Source organism: Aythya ferina (assembly GCF_964211825.1).
Source record: "Aythya ferina genome assembly, chromosome: 11".
In the NCBI taxonomy this organism is placed as follows: domain Eukaryota; kingdom Metazoa; phylum Chordata; class Aves; order Anseriformes; family Anatidae; genus Aythya; species Aythya ferina.
Genome location: NC_140307.1, coordinates 10,339,153 through 10,362,579, shown reverse-complemented (window position 1 = coordinate 10,362,579; position 23,427 = coordinate 10,339,153). Strand labels below are relative to the sequence as shown.

The following is a 23,427-nucleotide window of genomic DNA, read 5'->3' as shown; positions in this document are numbered from 1 at the left end:
TGTTGGTAGGCATGAAAGGTTTGTTTGACATAAAGAAACAGTGATTGGAAATCTTCCTGATAAACTGGAATTTCCTCTTAGTCAGCTGAGTCTGTTTAAATCCAGATGGTTCAATGAAAAATGCCAATGAAATTCATATGTGTAAAGAGGAACATAAACCTCACAGTGACAGTGGTGGAGATCTATTGTATCCTGATGCATCCGTAGTCATCTCTAAAATAAAACCAACAAGTGGGAGCCACTAGGAAGAAGAAAACTGGTTGATAGGTATAGAACAGATGAGTGCTTACTGCTACACTCCAGGATCTTTTGGCTTCTGCAGAATCACAAGAGAACAAGCAGTTTTAATGTTATTAAACAACAGAACTACTGTGCCATATTTAAGTCTCCCAGAGTGCTGTGCAGCTCAACTGCGAAAGTGCAGGCAGCAAGAATTTCCCTCTGGGTCTAAAGAATGTAGTATTTGTGTGAAAGCGTCTGCACAACTGTGGGGATGGAAAATGTATTCATGTTGCAGCTGGCCTGCAACATGAATACACCTGAGGCAGCAGTAGGAGAATGAGATCTTTTTGAGTTAGACGAAGATGTTGGGAAAGCCAATGCTGGATTTATTTGTTTGCAAACATGTTCTGGTTTTGTCTTGGCTGATCATTTGTCTTGACTTTAAGACCAATTGCTTTGCTTTAAGAAATTTAAGACCACAAGACTTGAAGACCGTTGCATTTTCAGTCTTTAGTTCTTACATTTGGGTAGAGATTATTTCTGCCAATAGATGTGAGAGGACAGCACACTGAAACTGTAATATCCATGCCAGTTATATGGACAGCAGTGTGTAAGGGACTAACTTGTCCCCAGAGCTTGGTTACAGCTCTCCCTGCCAGGGGAGCAGCCAGACTTGTGTCAGGTGAGGGGTAAAGAGGCAAGGAAATAGGCCTCTGAGCCTCTGGGAATTTCTAGACTCATGTTTTTGTGGGGCTGCCTTTAAAGCATTTTGTGAGATTGAACATGGCTGGTCCTGACTGCAGAGGGGAAAAGAGAGCAGTCTCTGAGTTGTTGGGGTACAAGGGGATAGCTGCTGGGGGTAGCTCCAGAGCTCTGACATCCACCCACACATGCTGCTCAGCTGCTGCAAAGGAGCTTCTCACAGAGGTAATCACGAACCTAATTTGAAAGCAACCCCAAAATATCAAGGGTATCTGACTTTGGAAGACATGTGCTCTCTGGAGTGCTGAGTATTCAAGCTGACAGTTGAATTTTGTTAAAAACAAGTTAAACATAGAGTCAGGTGCTAATACCCTGTAGATATCCTCTTTTCTCATCTGAAGCAATTCACTTTCTGCATGTTGCACGTTCTTGAGCTGAACTCTCCAAAAAGTTATATGCTTAAGAACCATGTTTGGCTTTGAACAGCTGAAAATGTTCTTACTACTTTTTTTGCCTTGATAAAGGCATCCATTTCTGCAGCCTATGTATAGCAAACCATTATTACAGGGTTTAAAAATTTCTTCTAAAGTACAAGCCAGGTCATTTAAGCTGCTGTTTTTCTCTTTAGCGCCAGGATATAAGTACAAATGCTTTACAGCATGGCCTCGCCACACAGAAATATTTGGCTATAGTTGAGTGAGCATTCCAGGGATCCAACGCAGGGCAAGCTCATAGCCTCCAGGCAAAGGTTTGTGCATATGTGGCCTGTATGGAGAACTTCCTGAAAAACTTTCAGTCAGAAAGCGGGGAGCCTGAGTAAAGACCCCAGCGAGCCATCTCAGATTGTAAGATGGTGAAGGTTTAGGGCATTTTGAACTCAGTGCTAGTTGGTCATAAAAACATTTGACAAAATGATGACCATGGGGCACAGACCAGGCTATTCACATCTCCGGGGCTGTTATGAAGCATACAATTCACATTTTTCATATTTGAAGGCAAAACAAATAGATGATATTTCAAGTCTAATGTACTTGTGTATATCATGCAGATCTATAAAAGATCTCTGGATTGGGTAGATGCTGCAGCAAATACAACCTGCTGTTTTTGAATTGCTTTTGGTTTCCATTCAACATCATTCTCTTTGGGTAGAAAAAATGGTGTAGATTCATGAATAGATTTCTTTCTTTTTCTTCCTTGACTATGATTTATTCAGTCCCTTTTTGTGTGTGGTACATTAAGGGTAAGGAAACTTAAGTACATTGACATGAGATTTGCATGGCCACCTTGCTAGTTATATCTACTTGCCTTAAAAACCTACAGGAATATTTGTCCTGCCGAGTGATAACCCAAATGGTGTTTGAAGTATCAGAAACTATCATTTTGGATTTCAGAAATCAGTGGGTGTTTTCCAGATACCAGGGATTGTCTGGTGGTGCCAGTGTCAGCGGTGCCTCGTGCTGCCTGTTGGGCTGGACGTGTGGCGACCTGAGGCCACGCAGAGGGGGGCAGCGGGCCTAGGCCTTGGGTGGGGTGAGGCTCTTTCTCAGTGTCTCCTGTCCTCTGCATGTAAAAATGGAAACACCAATGGTTTCTGGCTCTGTGCAGGTTTGAGATCTGTGTAACAGTGCTGTAGGCCTGCTAAGCGATAAGGACATTTCAGTTCTGATTTAAATACCCTGCAAAAGCTGAAGCAGTCCCCAGAGTTGTTGCCATGTTCTGTGTTAAAGTTCTGACCTTTAACAATGGTAGAGATTACTGGCTGCTTTTTTGTTTGTAACTGTATGGAGTTTACCACAGTGGGCCACTGGTCTGGGCCAGAGGCCACCCAGGCCTTACCACATTGCAAACAAGAATAAAAGTCCCTTTTGGACAGCATCATTAATTTTTCCCCAAAGTAATGGAATGATTCACTTCTGATAGTGAATGATTCTGCATGACTTCTGCAGCATGGCAATAGTAATTTCTTATAATGAGTAAAGGGAGATTTTATAAAAGGCACAAAACAAGAGTCCTCAGTTGTGTCTAAAGTGTGCCAGAAGGCAGCAAGGCTGATTTCATGACAGTATTACTCAAGTTTTGTTCTAATTTAGCTTTACTTACTGCATTTGGGCTAACACTGAAGAAAGGCAGTGGCGAATTAGATCCAGAATACAAACAAGCAAACAAACATATATATAATCATGGCTGGATTGTGTAGACCGCAGAGAATCAGGGCACAGCCAAACATCAGAAGTGTTCCCCTCGGCCTTGCCTCTCCCGGGTGGGGCTGTGTTTCACCAAAAATGTTGAGGCTTCTTTTGCAACAAGACCAACAGCCAAAATCGCAGTACTTTCCAGAACTGACAGACAGTTGGTCATCCTGACTTTGTTTAAGTAGGCTTGTGTTATTCTTTCAGGGGCCTCTGTCAGGCTGTTCACATTAAACCTTGATTCAGATCTCTGGAGGAGGTGAAGTCTCAAGGAGCTCCAGTGGCTTGATGCCCTGGTGATGTTAGAGTAGTCATAATGTTTACTGCTTTGTCCTGATATATGAGTCCCAGCTTCATGTAACTATCTCCTAGTTAACTTTCTTGGGACTTGGGAGAACCTGAAGCTCACCTCCAGACTGCTGGTTGGATTTTAGGAGCAGTGAAGGTGTCATCAGGAGCTCAGAACTGAGGTGGGGCTCATGGCTGATACGGTCAGCAGGCTAGCTCGAGAGTTTGGCAACTCACTACGCTCATAAAGCTTCTCACAAAACTGCAAACTCTCCAAATTCTCTGTTCCTAATGATGTGAATCAGGGGCCAGAGTTTGGCTCCCAAGAGCTAATTTATGTGAAACTGATTCATAACTGTTACTAAAACTTCAGAAGCAGATTAAGAGAGCAGAGGGTGTGTTATCTCATCGCTTATGTTGGTTATTGTATCGTTAAATGGCAGCATCATAAACAATTCTTTCAGGAATTAATTTAAAACTGAAAATAGATTAAAAAAAAAAAAAAAAAAAAAGACATCAGACCAGAACCTCAGGTCATCTTCAGACCTTGAAATACAGATATAAATCTGTATTGTTTTATTGACAGAGATGCATCAGTGGGAACCAGATTTAGATTAATGTAAATGCTAGATTTTATCAAAGCAAATTGCACTGAGTCAGAATGCTACATTATGTAAATTATTGAGTCTGTGACATTTGTCTACATCTTTTATGAAACAAAAATAGGAAAAAAACATCAAGGGCTGGAATTAACAGGTTTCGTTTAGGTTGAACAGCAGTTTTGGTAGATTGTAGTTGCCTTTCAGAACTCTGTCTCCGTATTTCAGCAAAGAATAATCTGGCTATGTACAGCTCCAGGTCTTTAAGAGCCTGGCTTACGTCTGTCCTTGAATCTGTTGAGCAAAGGCAGATAACCTTGGATGCTTTGTTCCCTCCTATTCTTCATTCTAACTGTTGTGGCCTCCAAACAGCAAACTCTTTGGGGCCATGCTCTTACTTCCTTTACACTGAAGTAAATCCAACATATTCTCCTTGTGTTTGGTGGAATTACACTGAATTTTCAATTAGGTTGGAATCCAACCCATGGACTATAAAGCTCATTTTATGCTGTAAACAATTGTGGTATGTTAGGAAGATTTGCTCAGCTAGCATTGTATATAACTTGCACTGATGCCAACTGTTGTAACAAAACGATGCCGTCAAGGTCTGCAAGGAGCATTAGAGCAGTGATGTTAAGTGTTTAGCAGAATGTGCATGGAAAATAGGAAGCTAAGGCTTAAATTCTCTACTTAGGTAGATTTCCAGTGAGAAAGAAATAGGTAAACGATCATGAATTGGATTAATATCTATATATTTCAGAAAGTGATAAAGACTGTTACAAAACGTCCTGGCCACAGTCGTGTCAGCAGATATCCAGTGGGTTGCTTTCTGTCTTTCAGTATCCAAGAGTTCTTGGCTAAAGTTTTTGAGAAAGGATATTATCACGCAAACCTTCAATTTCTGCCATTAATGGATCCTAAATCAGTTAAAGTTCGAGATATGGTCTAAATCTGTGAGTTTATCTGAACTTTCATTCTCTGGGGCGATAAATCTATGCTTAGCACAGCAGGTTGAGAAAAGGGATACCTTTTCCTTTGTAAAATTAATCCTTTTTTATTTCTTAAGAGTAATCAAAATTCAGATTATGGTAACAGGCCTAATGCTCTGAGCATCTTTTTATGATCAAGACTGTCAAATCTTGCTTCACTGAGTCATGTCAAACTGATTTATATCACACACCTAGTGTATGTACAAAGCTTAAGTATATATTTTAAAACTAAATAAAATATATTTTTATGATGTGTTAAAATATTGATCTAAAACGATGAATTTTTCTGGCAGTAGTCCATTAAGACCAGTGATGGAGCCTTGTATCTTATCATTGCAGTTATCTGTGTTATATATTATAATGAGTCAGAGCCTTAAGGTTGAAGTCTTTATTTGAACAGGCAGTTACTTGGTATTAAACTGCTGACGGGAATTCACTTCTCATTGTCTGCTTTCTAAACTTTGATGTCAGCTGCACAACAGCAGTTTCCATCTGCAATCCATTCGGCAGAAGTTTCTGTCGCTTCTTTGTTCAAGTCAGTTGCAGGAAACACAAGCTGTCGCATCTCCTCCCTCAATCTCCAGACCTGGAAAAGGCGAGAAAAGCAGCAGGAGCAGAAGGACTTCCAGCTGCCCTTCGGGGAGGGATGCTATCAGGAGGCCAGGGCTGCGTGTGGCGATGACATGCCCAGATGAAAAGTCACGCCTGTCACCCGCACAGCCCCATCTTCAGCAGGTGGGAAGTGCTGGAGCAGTTGTGGGTCATGGAGGAGCATTTCTGCAAGTGCCCCTGCAGCTCCCTGGGACAGCCCAGTAAGCGGTACTGGCGCTGACAAGGGTTACCTCGGGCTACCCAGAGCTCTGCTTTAAAACATCCCACAAAAAAAAACTTCATAAAAAAGTGACTTAAGGAAATCACGCTGAAAAAGGAATGTGTTTGCCCCACCAGAGCAGGAGTACTGTATGGGAGTTAATGGGCAAAGGGAGTTTGGAGGGCTGACTCTGCCCTTTTAGGTTTGCTCTCCTCTCCAATTGGTAATGGTAGGAGAGGCATTTTGGAGAAAGCCAAGATATGAGACCTCTAGCAAATAGGAGACCTGTGGAATGCAGGCTGCTTTGATGTGTCCCACGCTCCAACCAGGCAGTTTATCACCATAGGGAGCGTGTGGATCGAGCTGTCGTTATTTCTGCCCTGTATTCCTTAGTACATTTATTCACTGGGCAAACTCATTTAAGGTTACTCTAGCTGTAGGAAGAAAAGGAAAAACAAAGCAAAACACCAGCAACCATGACCAGAGTGTTCCTGTAGATTCTGTTCTGGTAAAATGTGAATGACTCATGGTGAGCAGTACTTTACCGGGTTAAATCAGGTCAATGTCGAGTTCGTTGTACTTTAATCAGATCAGTCACAGTTGTTTGGGTCTGTATTTTTAAGCTTATTTCAGTTGTTTTTGTTTACCAAACATGCTCTTATCTCTGGACATTGGAAACATGAAATATTTCTATGAGCAATTGCAGTGTTTTCAATTTAGCTGCTACAGCACACAGACTGTTTGTAGCCAATGCTGAACTGTGTGCGGCACTCAGCAGAACAACCTCCCCATCAACGGGTATTGTGCCTATGGCTGCTGCTGCTGCCTTGGGACGGATCTCACCTTGTGCAGGGCCTGGTCTGGTTTGACAGACTTAAAATACAGTGTTAAAATAAGGCAAAGCTGGGGGTAAACAAGTGCTAGCCAGCAGGTCAGAGAATGTAAAACGGCTGCAATTCCTGGGTGTAAGCACTTAAAGTAGGCTGGAGTTGATTATCTGCTCTCTCTAAGCAGAGGGTGTAAAATGTGATGCTGCAGTAGCTGAGCTGCTGTCTGCAATTAAAGCTAACTAGTAGTTGCTGACCTGCAGCCTGCTATTACAGGCATCTCTCTCTCCCCAGATCCAGAGGAACTGAGCTGCAGTTATTGTTGCAGTAAGCACAGATGAAGCCAAAAAGGTTTGGTTTTCAGAAGCTTGAAAATTAGTTACTGTTAGAAACTACTCAAGCATTTAGACTCTCTGTGACCAAGAGCTCTAGCACCAGCCAGTGCCCTTGGGAAGATTTGAAGGTGGAGCTGCAAAGAGAGCAGGCTGTGCTCCGAGAGCCATCAGAAGTCTGTAGCATGACCCTCTGAGTTGGTCCCTGGCTCCAAGTTACAGGCTGGCCTCTAAGGTTGTTTGGCCAGGGAAGGATTTTCAGAAGACCTGCGCTGGTAGTCAGGGTGCTGAAGTGCCTGGACTCAGTTCCTGCCACATTTACATCTGCTGTAGTTGCTCATGAAGTTTGCATCAGCGGCTCTTTTGTGAGCAGCCCAGCTCAGTCTCAGTTCCAAGAACCTATGACTGGCTGTACCTCTGCCGTCTCATGCACTTTCTTACAGATTTGTACATGCCTGGAGGGCTGTCATGTGCATAAGTCATGTCTGCCAATCTGAAAATGTACTTAGGTCTTTCTTTTTCAAGAAAGAAGGTTCAAGGAAGAAGTAGTAAAATGTGTGAGTGAATAAAGACATGTTTGTGCTGTTACAATATGTGTGAGCTTTGGCTGGGTTTGCTTTTGTTATGAGCTTGTACTTAAAAAGCTCATTTTGCTCACCAATATTTGAGTTTCATCTAATCCTTGCTGAAACCTTGATTTTTTGACACAGCACTTAATCAGCATGGTGCTTCTCAGCACTACCAGCAGCATACAAAAAGTTGAAATGATTAATCAAGGTATTTGAACAGATTTCAACAGGATTAAGAATTAACTGGAGTTCATCAAAATTTTCCAGCTGAGATGCAGAGCAGGGTTTTTCTTCTACTCAGGACAGCAAGTTAACGTGTAACAAGGCAGTTTCTCACTTGGGCAGTGCTTGTAACTTAAGCTCCAGTGGTGCATACATGGATATTTTCAGTGTAGGAATGGCCGCAGGTTGCTGGCATAGAAGTGTTTTCCAGGCTCTGTGAATTCCCTGCAGAATAAACCTTGTAGTGTGGCTTCATGGGGCTTAGTTTTGTGTTGTGTCTGAGCAGGATTTGCCCACATGCGTGCGCACTTCTCTAATCACAGCTACACACGACATGGCTGCTTAAGGGAGCTCATCTGTTTGTACAAGCAGGCAGTGGGATGGACACAGGGCACATGTCTGAGGCTGCACAGGGGGTGCCAGCAGGGCACGTCGGTGCCTGCTCCAAACTCAGCACTTTGGGTACGGTGCTGCTGAGTGATGCAGGGCTGTGGTGGGAGCAGGCGATGCTCAGGTCTGCACTGGGTTACATCACCTGTCCTCTGAGTGCATCGATGAACAGTCAGTCACAATCACTTCAAAAGAAACAAGAAAGGCAAGAACTGGCAATGCTGTGTTTATCTCATCTCTTCCAGGTACCCTTGGACTAGGTCTTGAGAGCGTGAGGGTGCCCTGCTCTGATAAATGGGGTTTTAATACCCCCGGACTGCAGTGAAATACAGCTCTGGGTCTGGACCTTACAGCTCTCAGTGGAATTGAAAACACTTGCTGCTTTCTGCTGGCAGCTGGGGAGTACAAAATAAATATTCCAAAATTTAATTTAGAGTGTGGTTATGGTCAGAGAAGTGACTGTAAAAAGGCATCTCTTATTCAATAGATAGCTCCCTCTATATTCTTCAGACATTCCTGCTGATATTACTGACTGAGAACAAATCGTTACTGCTGTCAGTGCTGCAAAACCAGTAATGCTGTGGTGAAAAGAGCTGGATTCCCTCCTGCTCTGTGCATTGTCAGCAGAAGTATTTTCTGTTTTTTGTGGTACAGATTTGCAATAATTGGATGATGGGCCACAAGGGAGAATAAAGCACTGTGATTTTTTTCCAACTGAGGGGAGATTTGGGGTCTAAAAATTAGAAAAACTGACCAGAGAGAGAATATTTAAACTAAGCCAGTTTGGTTAAGAATGGCTGAGAGTGAATCTGAAGCCCCCCTATGTAATTTTAAGGTCAGCTTTTCGGGGTCCTTTTAAATAACGCAGGCAAACGCTGGTTCCTGGATTGTTTTGCAGGTGTTACGTTGCCATTTTTCTCTGATTCATGTTTCTTGCTCTTTTAGTGTTACCCTGATGATTTCCAAGTTGATAAATAAATAAAATCACAGATAAGAAAATTTGAGGGCTGAGCAGTGGAGCAATAAGGTCAAGGAGATAATAGAGCGTGTAATTCAAAAAGATTTTTTCTGTGGCATGTAGTGACGATTCTTCAGAATTACTTATTGGAAAAATTCTAGAGTGCAAAGCAATAAATCTGATCTACAATTGTGGTTTCACTTTGAAGAGGAACAAATGTAAAAATGACACCTTTGTGCTCAACAGATCTTTTCCTTGTACATCTAAACCTGGAGAGGTCTCCCATTTCTTATATTGCCAACAGCAATTTCCTCCTGCTTTTTCACTTCAGTTATCTTTGAAGAGTTTATGCAACTCCAAGGGCCATTGGGTGGACGCTGTTTCCCTTTTTTGAATCAGGAGCACCGCTATTCCTGATTTCTAGTTTTTATTTCTCAGACAAGAGATAAAAGCTACTGAAGTACACAAAAGTGCAGTTATTTGCCTAGCAGGAATTCCCAAAGAATCCAACCTACACAATCCTATTAGAGTTTCCTCTCTGTGTTTAACTGCTTTACAAAGTCTGTCCCAACCCCATTGGAAAGTTGTTCACGTTCAAGCGTGCAGTCCAGCCGATGGTACCTAACGATGGCTTGTATCAAAGAACTGCTGTGATAAAAAGCACTTGTGGCCATTCACCTCTATTGCTTGAAGTGGCACATGAGAAGGAAAGATCCCAGGTCAGTTCTTGCATCCTAAGCAAAACTGTTTGCCTGCATTACTTGAGCATTATCTAATGTGGAAATCACTGGTGTGCAGAAAGCAGGGCATACTGCAACAGCACTTTTACAGGGTTTTTCAAAGGCACGTTGAATGCATCAACATCAAGTACAAATACCTGCATCCTGACACCTTCCCTGGGTGGGCTGGGCAGGATGGAGGGAATGCAGCACAGCACCTGTGGAGAAATTAAATTTATGTTGTTTTGTATCACTTTTGGGCACCTGTTACATGTGAAATTCTAAGACTAATGTTTTTCTGCTTTTCTCCTGTATATTTGATGCTTTTTAACACTTTTTTTTTTAAAGGCAGTTTTTAAAACACTTCTGTATTTTGCAGAACAGCTGGTGTCATACAGATGATAAAAAATATAATCTGTCTACAAAACTTACATGACTAATCAATTACTATGTTTAAAATAACAATTAAAAATGACTTGGGGAGTAGTTTGTTGATTTGTAACCGTGTTAACACAGCTCAGCATATAAATTTACAAAAGCAGAACAAGACAGTCAAGAAGAAGTAGCCACATAATGACAGCAATATATCTGTGTGACAGTGGTAAATAAAAAATGTCTTCTGTAACAGGTACATATGTGTTAATAAGATTCCCTTTTATTTTTTCTAGGCACCAGTAACAGATGTGCAGTTTGGTCCTATGAGACTTCATCAAGATCAACTTCAGGTAATACAACAGTTGAAACTGAAATCTTAATTTCTAAGATACACATGAGTTAACTTAAAAAAACATGTGACTGGAGCTTTTTGGGTGTGGAGATCTTCACAGCATTTTTATCAAGTGATACATGTGTACCCAACAGATTTTTATCACAACATTCTATGAGGCATACTAAAAGTCCTGCCTAATTCTTTTCTCCAAACATGTCTTAAATAATAAAAATAGAGCTATCTACAGCTCTTTCTGCTATCAATTAGCTTGGAATCAATTTAGGATGTTCCATGTTTTGTATTTTATTGGTAGTCATTTCTTAATCAAAATCTCATCAGAACAATACTAAATGACCTGCTGAGGTTTATTACCAGTGTTAACCAAACTTGCAATATCATCACAACAGATACAAAGCGAGCTTGGCAAAGCATATTTTTTTTATTATTTTTATTTTTTTTTATTTTTATTTTTTTGCTGTTGACTGGCATTACTTCATACTCCTTTTATCTCTTTATTAATATAGGTCGTATGCCAGTTCTCCCCTTATTTAGTTTGGGATGGGTAGGAGGTTTGCAGATACATGACTCCTTTGAACATCCTCTGAAAATTCTCCTGTGTCCCAAGGCATACTGAAGTATTAATAATCCAAAATGTTCTTCAATCAGTAACGACAAATCTCCTGGGTGAAATTAATCTGGATCGGCTGATTTGAAAATGTCTGTCTTGGGGTGCAGTTCAAAATCCTCCTGACCTATTGTGGGAATAGACACTATTACCACCTAATGTCAAATATTAGGACAGCCTAATTCAACTTTTTCCCACATATAAATCAGAAGCATTCACTGAATATTTCTGCTTTCTTTATCGTTATTAATGGCTGTATGATTTCTGTCCAGTCATGGGCCACTCTCTAATTCTTCTGGTTAAACCTTGTAATACAGCTGACCAGGTATGAGGGAAAGAAAGGTTAGACAACACCACATTTTTTCAAGCAGGCTATACAAATAAGATCTGCTGACTGCTCTGTGCTATTGCTGAAAACCATTCTTCCAATCCTAAGCGTGTTATAAATTAACTTAACTAAATATAGCCCAAACTATGACATGTTTTTGCAAACAGGTTAACAAAGTAGGTTGCTATAAAAGGAATCTGAAGTAAATGAGTACTAAGTCCTTCATTCTTACAAAAATATGCACTACATGGAAACGTTAAGATTTACTGGCAGACATTCCACCAACCTGGTCCAAAGTGTAACCAGTGCTGGAATTCCTAAAATCACCCAGAAGATAAGTGGTAGTGGGATGTGGTATGCGTTGCACATGCACCAAATTATTGTCTAACCAAAGCATATATTTAAGTGCAATTTGATTAAATTACTGAAAGATTTGTGTCCTGAGACAGTAGGCGAAATGTTGGTTTGGTTTATCCATTTTTCCCAAAAGGCTGCATATACTGAGTCATCCACAAAAGCAGCATTAACATAGATCTTTTTTTTCTTTCTTTTTTTTTTTTTTTGCCAGTCTGTATTCTTTCAGACAAAATAAATTTTCCTCTATAAAATATTACCATGATGCAAAGCACAATCACATCAGTGGGAGTCTTCATTAGTAGACTTCATGTTTATCTTTTGTAGTGTATTCCATCTTAGAATTTGAAACACATCTCAGAAGGAGTTGGGCCTTCTCGTACTTTGAATTGTGTGGGCATTGTGTTGATTTTAAAGGGACTCAGAGAGAGTAATGTTACTGGCAATTACACAACAGGTTATGATACAGCAGATCATAGATCTCGTCTTCCATTTCTGGATTTCAGCCATGGTAATCTTCTTGGGTGATATAAATCCCATGGTAAGCTTTGTATAGGAGTTGCATGGGGTTGTACTTCATATTCAGAGGTATTTCCATCCAGTGTGAGTTCATCTTGACCAGCCTGTCTGTAGTTCCCAGAAGCCCCACAGAGTGGGCTGCTTCCGGTATTTTGGGAAACTAGATTGAGATGAAAAGGAAAGCACAGTTTTCATCATACCACTGAAGCACTATTAAATATTAATTCACATGAGGTGAAGCATGCTCTGGTGAGTAATCCAAGTGTTTTGCTGGAGTATGATCCTGGCAAGAAAAAAAAGTAATGAAAGGGATGTGTGGTAGAAATTTCACTGAAGAAACATATAGACTCACTGTTATTTTGTGTACGTTGTCTGAAACACAGGCATCTTGTCTCAACTGATTGCCTAAGCTCTCTCAGTAGCTAATGAAGAGAGTGCCACTTCATCCCATATGGATACAGATGGCTTGGCAGAATATTTTATCCACTTGAAAAAACTCTGTATACAGACAATTATAAAAAACAATAGTCTGTAGGAAGCAATTGTGTTAAAAACAATGAATTAAGCCTTGAAAGTAGCTTTAAAAAACATGTTAAGAACAGACAAAAGTCACAGAATACTGCATATATAAGATTTGTTTGTAGTGATTCACTATCTGTCTTTGAACCAGGTACTTTTAGTGTTTGCCAAAGAAGATAACCAGAGTAACGGGTTCTGTTGGGCTTGTGAGAAAGCTGGATTTCGATGTAATATTGCCAGGACACCTGAATCTGCGCTAGAATGTTTTCTCGATAAACACCATGAAATTATCATTATTGACCATAGACATTCCAGATACTTCGATGCAGAAGCATTATGCAGGTAAGCTCCATTTCAGTCTAATTAACGTATAGCTATATAGTGAACAAATCATTAAAGTGTTTTTTTGTTTGTTTGTTTTTTGCTTTTGTAAAATCTGTGAAATGTTGCTGGTTTTGGACAAATATTCATGTACAGCATCAATTAATGTTACCTCAATGCTGTAATTATGATGGGTGCAGCATTTTTAGTTGTTTGGTAGGACATCTGAAGCTTGATCTGGCATGGAGCCACAGCATGTGAATTTGTTGCCATTATGAAGTGTTTTTTTCCAATACCTGGTTCCATGTTCACACGTCAAATTAACTGCAAAGGTCACGTGCCACCACAGGCAATTTAATGAATACATTCACTTCATTAGCATTCTGAATTTTTTGAAATGTCACTTGCTGTTGAGTAATTCCAGATGCAAGTAGGCAATGTTTTGTGTGCATGTTTCCATACCTACAGCATCTGAAAATCTGTTTTGAGGAGGAAAGTTGCACACTGACTCCAAAAATACTTTCACAAACTGCTGTAAAGTATGAAAAAAAGGGGGAAAGGATTTGCTTCTTTCTGTGTCTCCACAGAGGTTTGACAGGCAGTGGTGCCTTGTTTCAATGACTTTCCAGTGAAATACCCCTTGGGAATGTGTCTAGACTAAATAACTGTTTGTGGGGTGTGGGTGATGGGGTCACATTATGTACCGTGGGTGAGTGTGGTAGGTTCAGGGCACTGGGACAAAGGCTTTTGTCCTTGCTGAAATAAAGTAATTAGGTAAGATCTTTGTCAGTCATGGACTATATAGCAGCACTGTTTGCCTTGTTACATTTTTACCATTCTGTCCCAGAGTAAAGTGAAATAATCCTTAAATTAGTGAGATATTTTAAGTAAAGTACTGTAGGATGGTTCTGTACAGTCATGGTTTCTGAAATGTGAACTTTAAAAAATGTTAAATGATCTTGCTTTTTATTTAAAGGTCTATCAGAACGACTAAACCCTCAGAAAATACAGTTATTATTGGTGTAGTACGAAGGTAAATGCTCATCTTTACTTATAAATCTGATCAATAACATCTGAATCTTACCATTGTAAATGTAAATGCTACAGTAAAAAAAAAAAAATTAATTAAAACTGAAATAGAATTAAACTCAGAATTAAAACTGAAAACTGAATTAGAACCTCTTACTTTGCTAATGATAATGTAATTATATCAATGTAATTATATCATATAGAGTTTTCACCATTGTTGGCCAAAGGATTGGGACAGGATTTTTGATTTCTCGTTTTTACTAAAGAGGTGTCACTTGGTTTTGGTGTTTGTTTTTTCCTCTCCTTAAAACTGGAGGTTTTAGGAGCATGATTCAAACAACCTCTGCAACACCATGTGCAGAACTGTGGAACTGTCTCATAGATCTGTGTTTTGATATTAGTAAGAATAGCACTTTGAACCTCTCTTGATCTGTCCTTCAATCTGATTAATCACAGTACAAACAGAAGATCTGTTGAGTTAACAAAAAAAATTGTACAGAACAATTTGAGCAGAGACAAGTAGCATCTGACCATGAAAATTCTGCAAATAAAATAGGCTGCTAAGACATTGCAATAAAGAAGTGCATATGCTTTTTTCCTCCTCCTCCCTCTTGAACACACTGCTTATATATCGTTAAGTGTGGGGTTTATTTAGACTACAAATGTAGAAGTAGCAGAAATAAAATATATTTAACTTGAAATGAATTTTAGATAATTTCCTCCAAATACAATTTTGAGACTGTCCATTTCTCAGAAAACTTTTATTCCAAAATCCAATTCTGAGGTGTTGAAATTTTCTGTTAATGCTGTTTTCCACCACCATTTCTAGGGAACAAAAGACCCTAGTTAAACATTTCAAGGGACTCAATTGTGAATATAATCATCATTGTTTTTATATGAGAAAGCCTTTTGACTATGAAAACTGATGCTTCTGCATTCAGAATTGCCTGTCATCAAAGTAGTACAGAAGAAAAGAGAAGAAAAGGAGCAGGAGAGAAATAGCAAAGGAACTCAAGAGCTTCTTCATGTACATCAGAGAGAAAGACACCTGTGGTTCTGTGGGCCAGCAAATCCTTTTAAAAAGAGCTAGAAAGCTAGATTGGAAGGTGGGCTTGTTCACTCACAGTTAGGGAGTTGCTCAATAGTTTTTTTTTCTCTGCAATTCATTTAGTCTTTTGAAAATTTTTGTATTGTGTGTTGGGACAAGATAATAGATCCCTGCAGTGACAAGATCTCATAAGCTTCAGTTCTCAAACTTTTCAGATGTGTCTGATATCCCTGTCTAGTGGAAACTTCGGAAGTAAGTTTGCCTTTCACTGCGACCAAGTTGATTGTTTCAAGTTCCTGTGTGCTAAACACATGCTGTCTGTAGTTGCCATTTAGGATTTCACAGAGTGAGAACTTTCACACGTTTTCTTCCATTCTGCAAGAAGCATATTTGTGAAAAGGCTGACATCTAGTCAATAGCATATGGAAGGGCTTCTCTCTGAGGATTATCTTCCTTCAGTTTCCTGCAGTTCAGTTGTTGGTGTTGTGTCTTTTTTTTTTTTTCTTTCTCCCTGCAATATGCCTGCTCTCTTTCTCTGTACTTTTGGGAGGCAAAGTTACCAGATAGCTGGCATGAGGAATGGAGATAATTTTTCTGTGCTTCACTAGGCATCATTCACTAGGCACCATGCACAGGAAACAAGTGCATGGAAAACAAAAACGAGGTGCCATAAGATCCAAAATTTTAAACATAAATAAAAGCTATTGTGCCATCTGCTAAACTTGACCAGCTTCCATCTGCTCATTTACAGAAATTTAGCATAATGACCTTCCTTCCAGATTCCATTCATACATTCACATATGTTTGAGCATCTTTTAACAGTTACTATAGCCAAGTTTTCCAGAATGATTCAGGTATCTCATTTTAGGAGTATGTCATCATGAAGTAACCTACTAGCAGGTGTTGGGTAATTAACAGTAGAAAATCTATCCTCATTCAGGCATCTTGAGTTGTCCACCTAATATTTGGTATATACAAATAACAAGTGATTTCTTAAAACTTTGGCCATGTAAACATTCAGGTGTATCTTTCACTAGGGACAGCATAAACTACAAAGAATCCAACAGTCTAGCAAATTACTTTTTGTGATGCAAGAAGCTCGTTACTTACAAATAGGAAAAAATAGGAAAATAACATGTTGGCCTATCTGTGCCAAAGACATAAGTTTGTACTAAACAAAAAAAAAATATATATTTGTAATGACATGAAAGAATCTAGCTGTACTAGCCTTTAATATGACATTTAGTGTACAGGTATGTCAATGCCTTGTCAAATTGGGGTTTCAATTGATTACAAGAATGATCTCTGACTTCATCATCCTTCTTTAAAAGGCATGCTGATCGTGAAGAGTCATCAATATTGCCCCTGATCTCTGCTGGCTTCACAAGGGTATGTATATTTTATAATCCACTAGATAGCTCTGACATTCCAGAACTGTCATGGAAGAAACTATGCTGAAGTGTGGCTGTCAATGACTGTTTGTGTCAGTAATCCAACTTGTAAATCTTATTCATGCTTCTCATTCTTACATATTTTCCAATTCTGAACTACTGTACATTGGTAGAGATAGAATAATGCTGACAAGGTAGGTGGACATTCTTAGGAATACCAGAAGTGTTACCAAAACATTTCTTCAGTATACACTTATTTCAAAACAAGTATACAATGCTCTGCTTTAATGTATGACATCGGCAAAAATGACTAATTACTCTAGCAGGACCAAAGAGCAGCTTGCAGTGAACAACAGAATGTGCTGTGGGAAATCTCTTCTATCAAATGCCAATTCACATCTGTAAACAGGCTTCAGACACTGTCAAGTGCTATTATCTATTGTTTGGAGGCACCTGAAAAGTACTACATTGAATCTGTTCCTTGGCAACTATTCCAATTAAGCAGGAAAGGTGCTTATTAGTGTGTCAGTTAAGTGGATTCCTTATTGCATTATGCTGACAATGGAACAAAAATATGCAGGATTTACCACTGTAATTCAGAGTGTTTTGGTTGCATGCTCACTGGATCTTTTCCTGTCCCATCACAGTCCATCTGGACCCATTTACTTATTTGTAGCAAAAACTTCCTAATACAGGAAGTGCTAAAGCTTGAAAACAACTGTACTTGTATGCACAAAATCATTCCAGTGGGCACAGAAGTAATCCAACGCAGGTTCTGAATTATTTATAGATCAGAGCCTTGGAGATTGGTCTAATGGAAAAGCACAAAGTTTTGTTTATTAGCATTGATGTGCTGGCTTATCTTTGGTAGTCTCCACTCTCCCATTCCCCAAATCAATGTCTATGTCAGTTTATCATGAGCAAAGATTTAACACTCAGGCTTCTACGTGGTAAAAACAAGAAGTTTCAAAAAAGCATCAGAGAAAAGGTACTAGGGTCATTGCTGTATGGGGCCCCAAATGAATAATCATATCCAGTAGCAGGTACATTTTGGGGAAGTTTTGCTTTCCTATATTTATACAGTATTTTGGAATATTAGTAATTTGAAGCTCATAATAATCTTAAATTTTGTTGACCAGAGACACAATGTTATTTTTGATTGTTGTTTTAAATAAATAACATGAAATCTTATAAATTAATTAAAAGTATATTATCTTATATTTTGATCCTGCTGACAATTACACAGAATAAACAGCTTGGCAGAACCTCATTGCTGTGAGGTTCTGTCACCTTTTCAAAATGCAGTAACCTGAAAAATTTTACTAGTTCCAGAAAATAATCTTATAAAGTTGCTTACATTACAACATGTTCATTTTTTGGCATATCTCTACACCTTTTTAATCCTCTATCAAGCAAAAGAAAACAGAGCCTCATACCCTTGAGTACAGAAATGTGACTAATGAAATATTTCTAACATTTTATTTGCAGAGATATGTAGAAAATTCCAATATAATGGCCTGTTACAATGAGTTAATTCAGCTGGAATTTGGAGAGGTGCGGGCACAATTCAAACTAAGGTAATTTTACCAAAAACATCATCAACAAAAATTTCCAGTTCAGCCATATGCTTACAAGAGCATTCATTTTACTGAACTGTAGATAATTATAGAATGTCAGTTAGCTAAAGAAAATATGTTAATCCTTAAAGTACAACTTTATTTAGTATGGAATTATAATAGTTTATTAGCATATGCAGTAAGAATTATGAGGATTAAAGCTAATAAGATGTCATTTTTTTGTCTCTAGGGCTTGTAATTCATTATTCACAGCATTAGAGAAAAGTCAAGAAGCCATTGAGATCACAAGTGAAGACCATGTAATACAGGTTTGTTCCAGTTATTTTTATAAGTACAGAAAATTGCTCTGCGGGCTGACAGTATTTCATTTCATTCACGTTTCTATTTATTCTTTTTTATCGTGCAAGAATCCAACCTAACTTAATGGTTCTAATCAGGTTGGAGTGAGTTTAGCTGTGGAATACAATTTTCTCCATTTAAAATATCTTGCATAAATGAAGTAAATTTTAAGGGACGGTTGTTTCTGAAAAAATAAGAGTTTTTTTTTTATATATCATGAATGAATGCAGCTGCTAACTTGCATACATTCTTTCCCCCAAAATATTGTATGTTAATCTGATGCTTTTGAAAAGCAGACCAAATTGTTTAACTATTTAAGTAAAGGTAGAAAACAAGTTTTGTTTTATTTATTTATTTATTTTTATAGATCTGATGCTGTTTGTTGAGTCAGGATTCTTGGGCCAACTGTTTTTGAATGTAATCATTGCTTAAAAATGGAAGAGTTTGTGCTTAGGTCTGCAGTCCTGAGAAACATCATCTTTATAAGGGAGTTAGTTCCACTATGACAGCTGTGAGGAGTGGTTTTATTAGTAGCAAAAAGCTTGAGTCCAAGCCCCTGGGAGTTACAGTGTGCATATAAATTGTACCGTCTTGACCCAAATCTCGACAATGGCAATTTCACTGCAGGATGTGTTTTCTACATCCCTTTTACAAAGAGAACAGAACATATCCTTAAGTTGTTTGGAAATATGCTTTTTCAGACCAAATTTTGTCACAGAATAGAATATAAAAGAACTGACATGTACAAGAGTCCTGGAGCTCCAGCAGGCAGGGCTTTCTTCCATAATAGGCTAGAGGAGAAATGCTAGGAGCAGAGGGCATCCAGTAGCACCCTTTCCATATCTGTCACATCAAAACATTGAACATTGTGAGGTGTTCAGATCCTGTTATTACGGGACCCGTGTCTGCAGCTCAGCTAGTGAGAGTCATGAAGGTGTGGGCTATATAGATACCAGTTCTTAGTTTTATTGAACAAGGGCCAGAAAGCTACAGTGAAATGCGGCATTCAACTGAGAGAGAAAGTTGCTTTCTCAGACTGCACTTCTTCCAGTCAGTTTGGCTGAGCTTTGCCTGGACAGAGGAGTGATGGTGGTTGGCTCTTGCACACAAGAAGGCAAAGAATTCGTCAATGGATAAGTTTAATGTTTCTATGGTATCCCAACATCTAATTTGTGAATTTTAGGAACTCTGAGGTAGGTTTGAGTTTTTTAGGTTTGAGAACAGAAAAAGCTAATTTTTCAGGGTTTTATGTTGTCTGTCAAAACAATGGGTCTGTAACACTCAGCTGGTTCCATATTTTCCCTCTGCTCACATGCACACACTCTGCATGACTGTTCTAGTATGGACATTCATGTTTTTCTCCACAAATAAAAATAATTTAGATATATCTTTCAGGAACAATGCATACCGAGATTTATTTCAGGCTAGGAAAGCGACACCTAAGTTTAGCAAATAGACAAAAAGGGATTCTATTGTGTTTTAAGTATTCTGTTGAATGTTGGTTTGTTTTTATTTCACAGTACGTCAATCCTGCATTTGAAACAGTGATGGGCTATCAAATAGGTGAATTAATAGGAAAGGAATTAACAGAAGTGCCTATAAATGAAAAAAAAGCTGATTTCCTAGATACTATTAATTCCTGCATAAAGATAGGAAAGGTGAGTAATAACATTGTGTTGCTTCTCGCTTGCTATTTGTAAAAGTTACTGTTGTCCAGGGATGACACATGACATAACCTGCATCTTCATAGCCCAATATAGCATTTGCAGCTTGATTACTCAAGCAAGACAAGGAAGTGAAAAATGCTCATTTATAAGGGCTTCTTTTTCTTTAATTGTTTGGAAGAGCTACATGTTTTATGAAAATTATTGACTTGCTGTGTTTGTTTATAATTTATGCTGTATATAGCAAAAGATGTAGGCATACCAAAGAAAATTGGGCTAAAACCACATGTTATCCAGAAAGATGCAAATGAGAAAAGAATCATGTCTAGGTTTTTTAACATGAAATGTGGAAGCTGATCTGCAACTTCAGAATGTGAAAATATCAGAAAAGACATTTTCAATATCACTTGATAATGATAGGTGGTGTCGACTGCCAATACTTTAAAAAATTTTATCTACTTATGTACATGGGAGCTGTCTAATGGATTTCCATTAGATATGTTTGTTGCACCAAGAAAGTACATGAGAAAGTGCAGCTGGCTTCAAGGGAGGTCTCTAGAGAGTGGCTTCGCAATTTGCCTGGTAGCTCCACAATGTTCCCTTGGGACTGTTGTGACAGTGTGAGGAGCATCTAGGAGCTTTCATCTGTTTTGACAATGAGCTCTAAATGCTTCTGGTGTCATTGAACATGTCTTCTGTAGAGACCGTGGAGGTAACAGAAAGATTGGGGAACCGGTATGTTTGTAGATGCATCATGGTCCACGCTCAGACCTGAGTCAGGATAACTAATTGGGTCATGCTGACTGGGTGCTGGGAAGCACCTTGCTATTGACACAGCGCAGGGAGATGCTAAAATGAATCATGGCACTTGTGTATCCAGGCAGTGATGCAAAAGCACCAATGCAAAGTTGTGATGCGTCATACTGTGTACTTAACGCAAGCATTCGTTATCAAAACCTGTGCTCTGGATGCAGATTGCATGTACATCTCAACAAGAATGTGTAACTCATTTCTGTGTGTATTGGTCTTTTGGGAGAAATCCAAGCAATAGACAGTAGCTTGGATTTTGGTACTTTGTACCTGTCTTGCCTGACCAGAATTATTTCAGTAAATGCTTGTAATACAAAACTGATGTAATGAGGGAGTATATATTATTAAGTTATAATTCAAACACATTAGATATGTCAGGCTTTAAAACCACAACATCAATTCTCAAGATACAAAGTGATTAAATTCTTAATATTTTAGTGTGCTGATAAAAATGTCTTAAATAATGGAAACATATTTCATTCTATGAATGATAGAAATCTAACCCTGGTCTATCTCTTTCCTTGCAACATATTTCACTCTTGACTCTAGGACTTCCAACTGTGATGGCTAATGAAATACTACTTATTAAAACCTGTCTGTCTGGAACAGCTTAAACTGTTTTAAGTGGATATGTTCTGTTTGCATGTTTTTGTATTTCCCTTTGGAACGTTTTGTAGTATGCAATTTATGTAGCCTCACATCTACATATTAATAGAAAAATGTATTACAAATGAAATTATTACAGGAAGTACTTGGAAGTAGAGCTTGACTGGGCGGAACAACTTTCGAAATACTGCAGTCCTTTGAAGGTGCTTTAGTTTGAAATGATTTGTGACAAGGTGTTACAGCATTTTCAGCAATGCCTAAATTTTGTCTGGATTGCTCTGATTTGGTCTGTGTGTTGTTTTCAGGCTTGTGATTACTTTATATCCTAAATTTAAGTCTGCTTCTGGTTACAATAAACTATATATTGGTTACCATAGGTCACAGCATACTAATAAAGCCAGCTGTCTCCTGTGATATTCTCCTCTCAACTTTTTTTTGCTCGTTTTTGAGTAAACGTGGTACTGTAACATAAATAATAGAAAGTAAGATGTGCTGATCTTTAGAAAAACTAAGCTGTAGAAAATCTACATTTAGTCTTTACGTGGAATTTGGAAGATGAACTCTTGCAGCATTTCCCTTCTTGTGCTGACAAACATCATGCTGTGAGCAAGTTCAGTGTATCCAAACAAGAGCTGAGAGACATTATGCACAAAAATTGCTAATTGCACAATACATAGGGATTTGTGGGTCAGGATGTTGTTTCCCTTAGTGAGGAAAAAAAAAAAAAAAAAAAAAAAAGTGGAAGTTCATTTTTAGTTACTATAAGTGGCTATAATTTGCAAGAAGCCAATGTTATTGAAAGGCATTTTCACATATCCATACTTGAGTTAAAAAACAAGTTGTTCTTTTTCATCCTTTTATGATTCAAAATACATCCATTAAGATGAAATGTGCAGGTCTGTTTCTGACTAGAGTTCTCGCTTCCTCTGATCTCTGCAGTTTGACACAAAGTTCTTTAACTCAGTTTCACTTTTTCTAAAGTGAGGTAGATAGCTGTCAGTAAATCAGACATGGCATGCAATTCCTCTCACTCCTTGGGAATGATGTGCAAGATAGCTGTCTTTACAGGAGGAGTGGGGGAGTCGTCAAGCTCTGTGAAAAAGGTCTGTGGCAATTCCTTCCTAACTCAGAGTTATGCTCTGTGCAATTGGTTTTATGACACCTTGTGTTTAATTTAGTTTGTTCTGTTTTCGACAAGGAGCTTGCTGAACATTGCTGTCTAGTGTGAGAAACCCCAAACTGAAATGGAAAGCTGAATTAGGGAATTACTTGTTATGCATGAATGAATTATTTTGGTGGATAGATGCGTATGAGGGCCTTCTGAATGAAATCTTAAATCACAGCATTGATTTTTAGAGTACTGTATAAAGGGTGAAACTGTTGTTTTCTTACTATGTATGGTTTTTACTTTGCATTTGAGCCTAGCCTGACAGGCTGTGCAGAAATGACTGATGACTGTATTTGTGTGGCAGTACCATAGCCATAAAATGACTTGACTGACAGCACGTCTTGTGAAGCAGCTCCTCTCTGTTGGATTGCTGACAGAGGCTCTGTGAGAGCACATGGTGTTCTTAAAATATGTTTAAGTAACAACCCTGTGAGAACTTTACATACCAGCAGGAGCTTGGCTTGGGCCTCCTATTTTTTGGAATTCTGCTGACCTTTTCCCTCTCACATTCCCTGCCACAGTTTCACAGGTTTTAGACATTCACAAGTTGAAAAATCTATCTGTTGACTATGAAGAGCACATTGGTGAATAACTCGAACCTAT

At 38.8% G+C, this 23,427-nt stretch overlaps 1 protein-coding gene across 20 annotated transcripts in view; it reads left to right on the top strand.

Moving 5' to 3' along the window:
• The window catches only part of PDE8A (phosphodiesterase 8A), a 139,603-nt gene that overhangs the window by 79,704 nt on the left and 36,472 nt on the right, over window positions 1-23,427 (top strand). For 16 of the 20 annotated variants that reach the window (XM_084532131.1, XM_084532126.1, XM_084532130.1 and 13 more), the window contains 7 exons: window positions 10,486-10,542; window positions 13,023-13,213; window positions 14,169-14,225; window positions 16,601-16,658; window positions 18,149-18,237; window positions 18,467-18,545; window positions 20,097-20,234. In XM_084532131.1, coding sequence (XP_084388257.1) covers window positions 10,486-10,542; window positions 13,023-13,213; window positions 14,169-14,225; window positions 16,601-16,658; window positions 18,149-18,237; window positions 18,467-18,545; window positions 20,097-20,234 — 669 coding nt within the window. Of the gene's footprint in view, window positions 1-9,432; window positions 9,818-10,485; window positions 10,543-13,022; window positions 13,214-14,168; window positions 14,226-16,600; window positions 16,659-18,148; window positions 18,238-18,466; window positions 18,546-20,096; window positions 20,235-23,427 lie in introns of those variants that run through there. The other 4 variants (XM_084532132.1, XM_084532123.1, XM_084532125.1 and 1 more) reach the window with 2 other exon arrangements.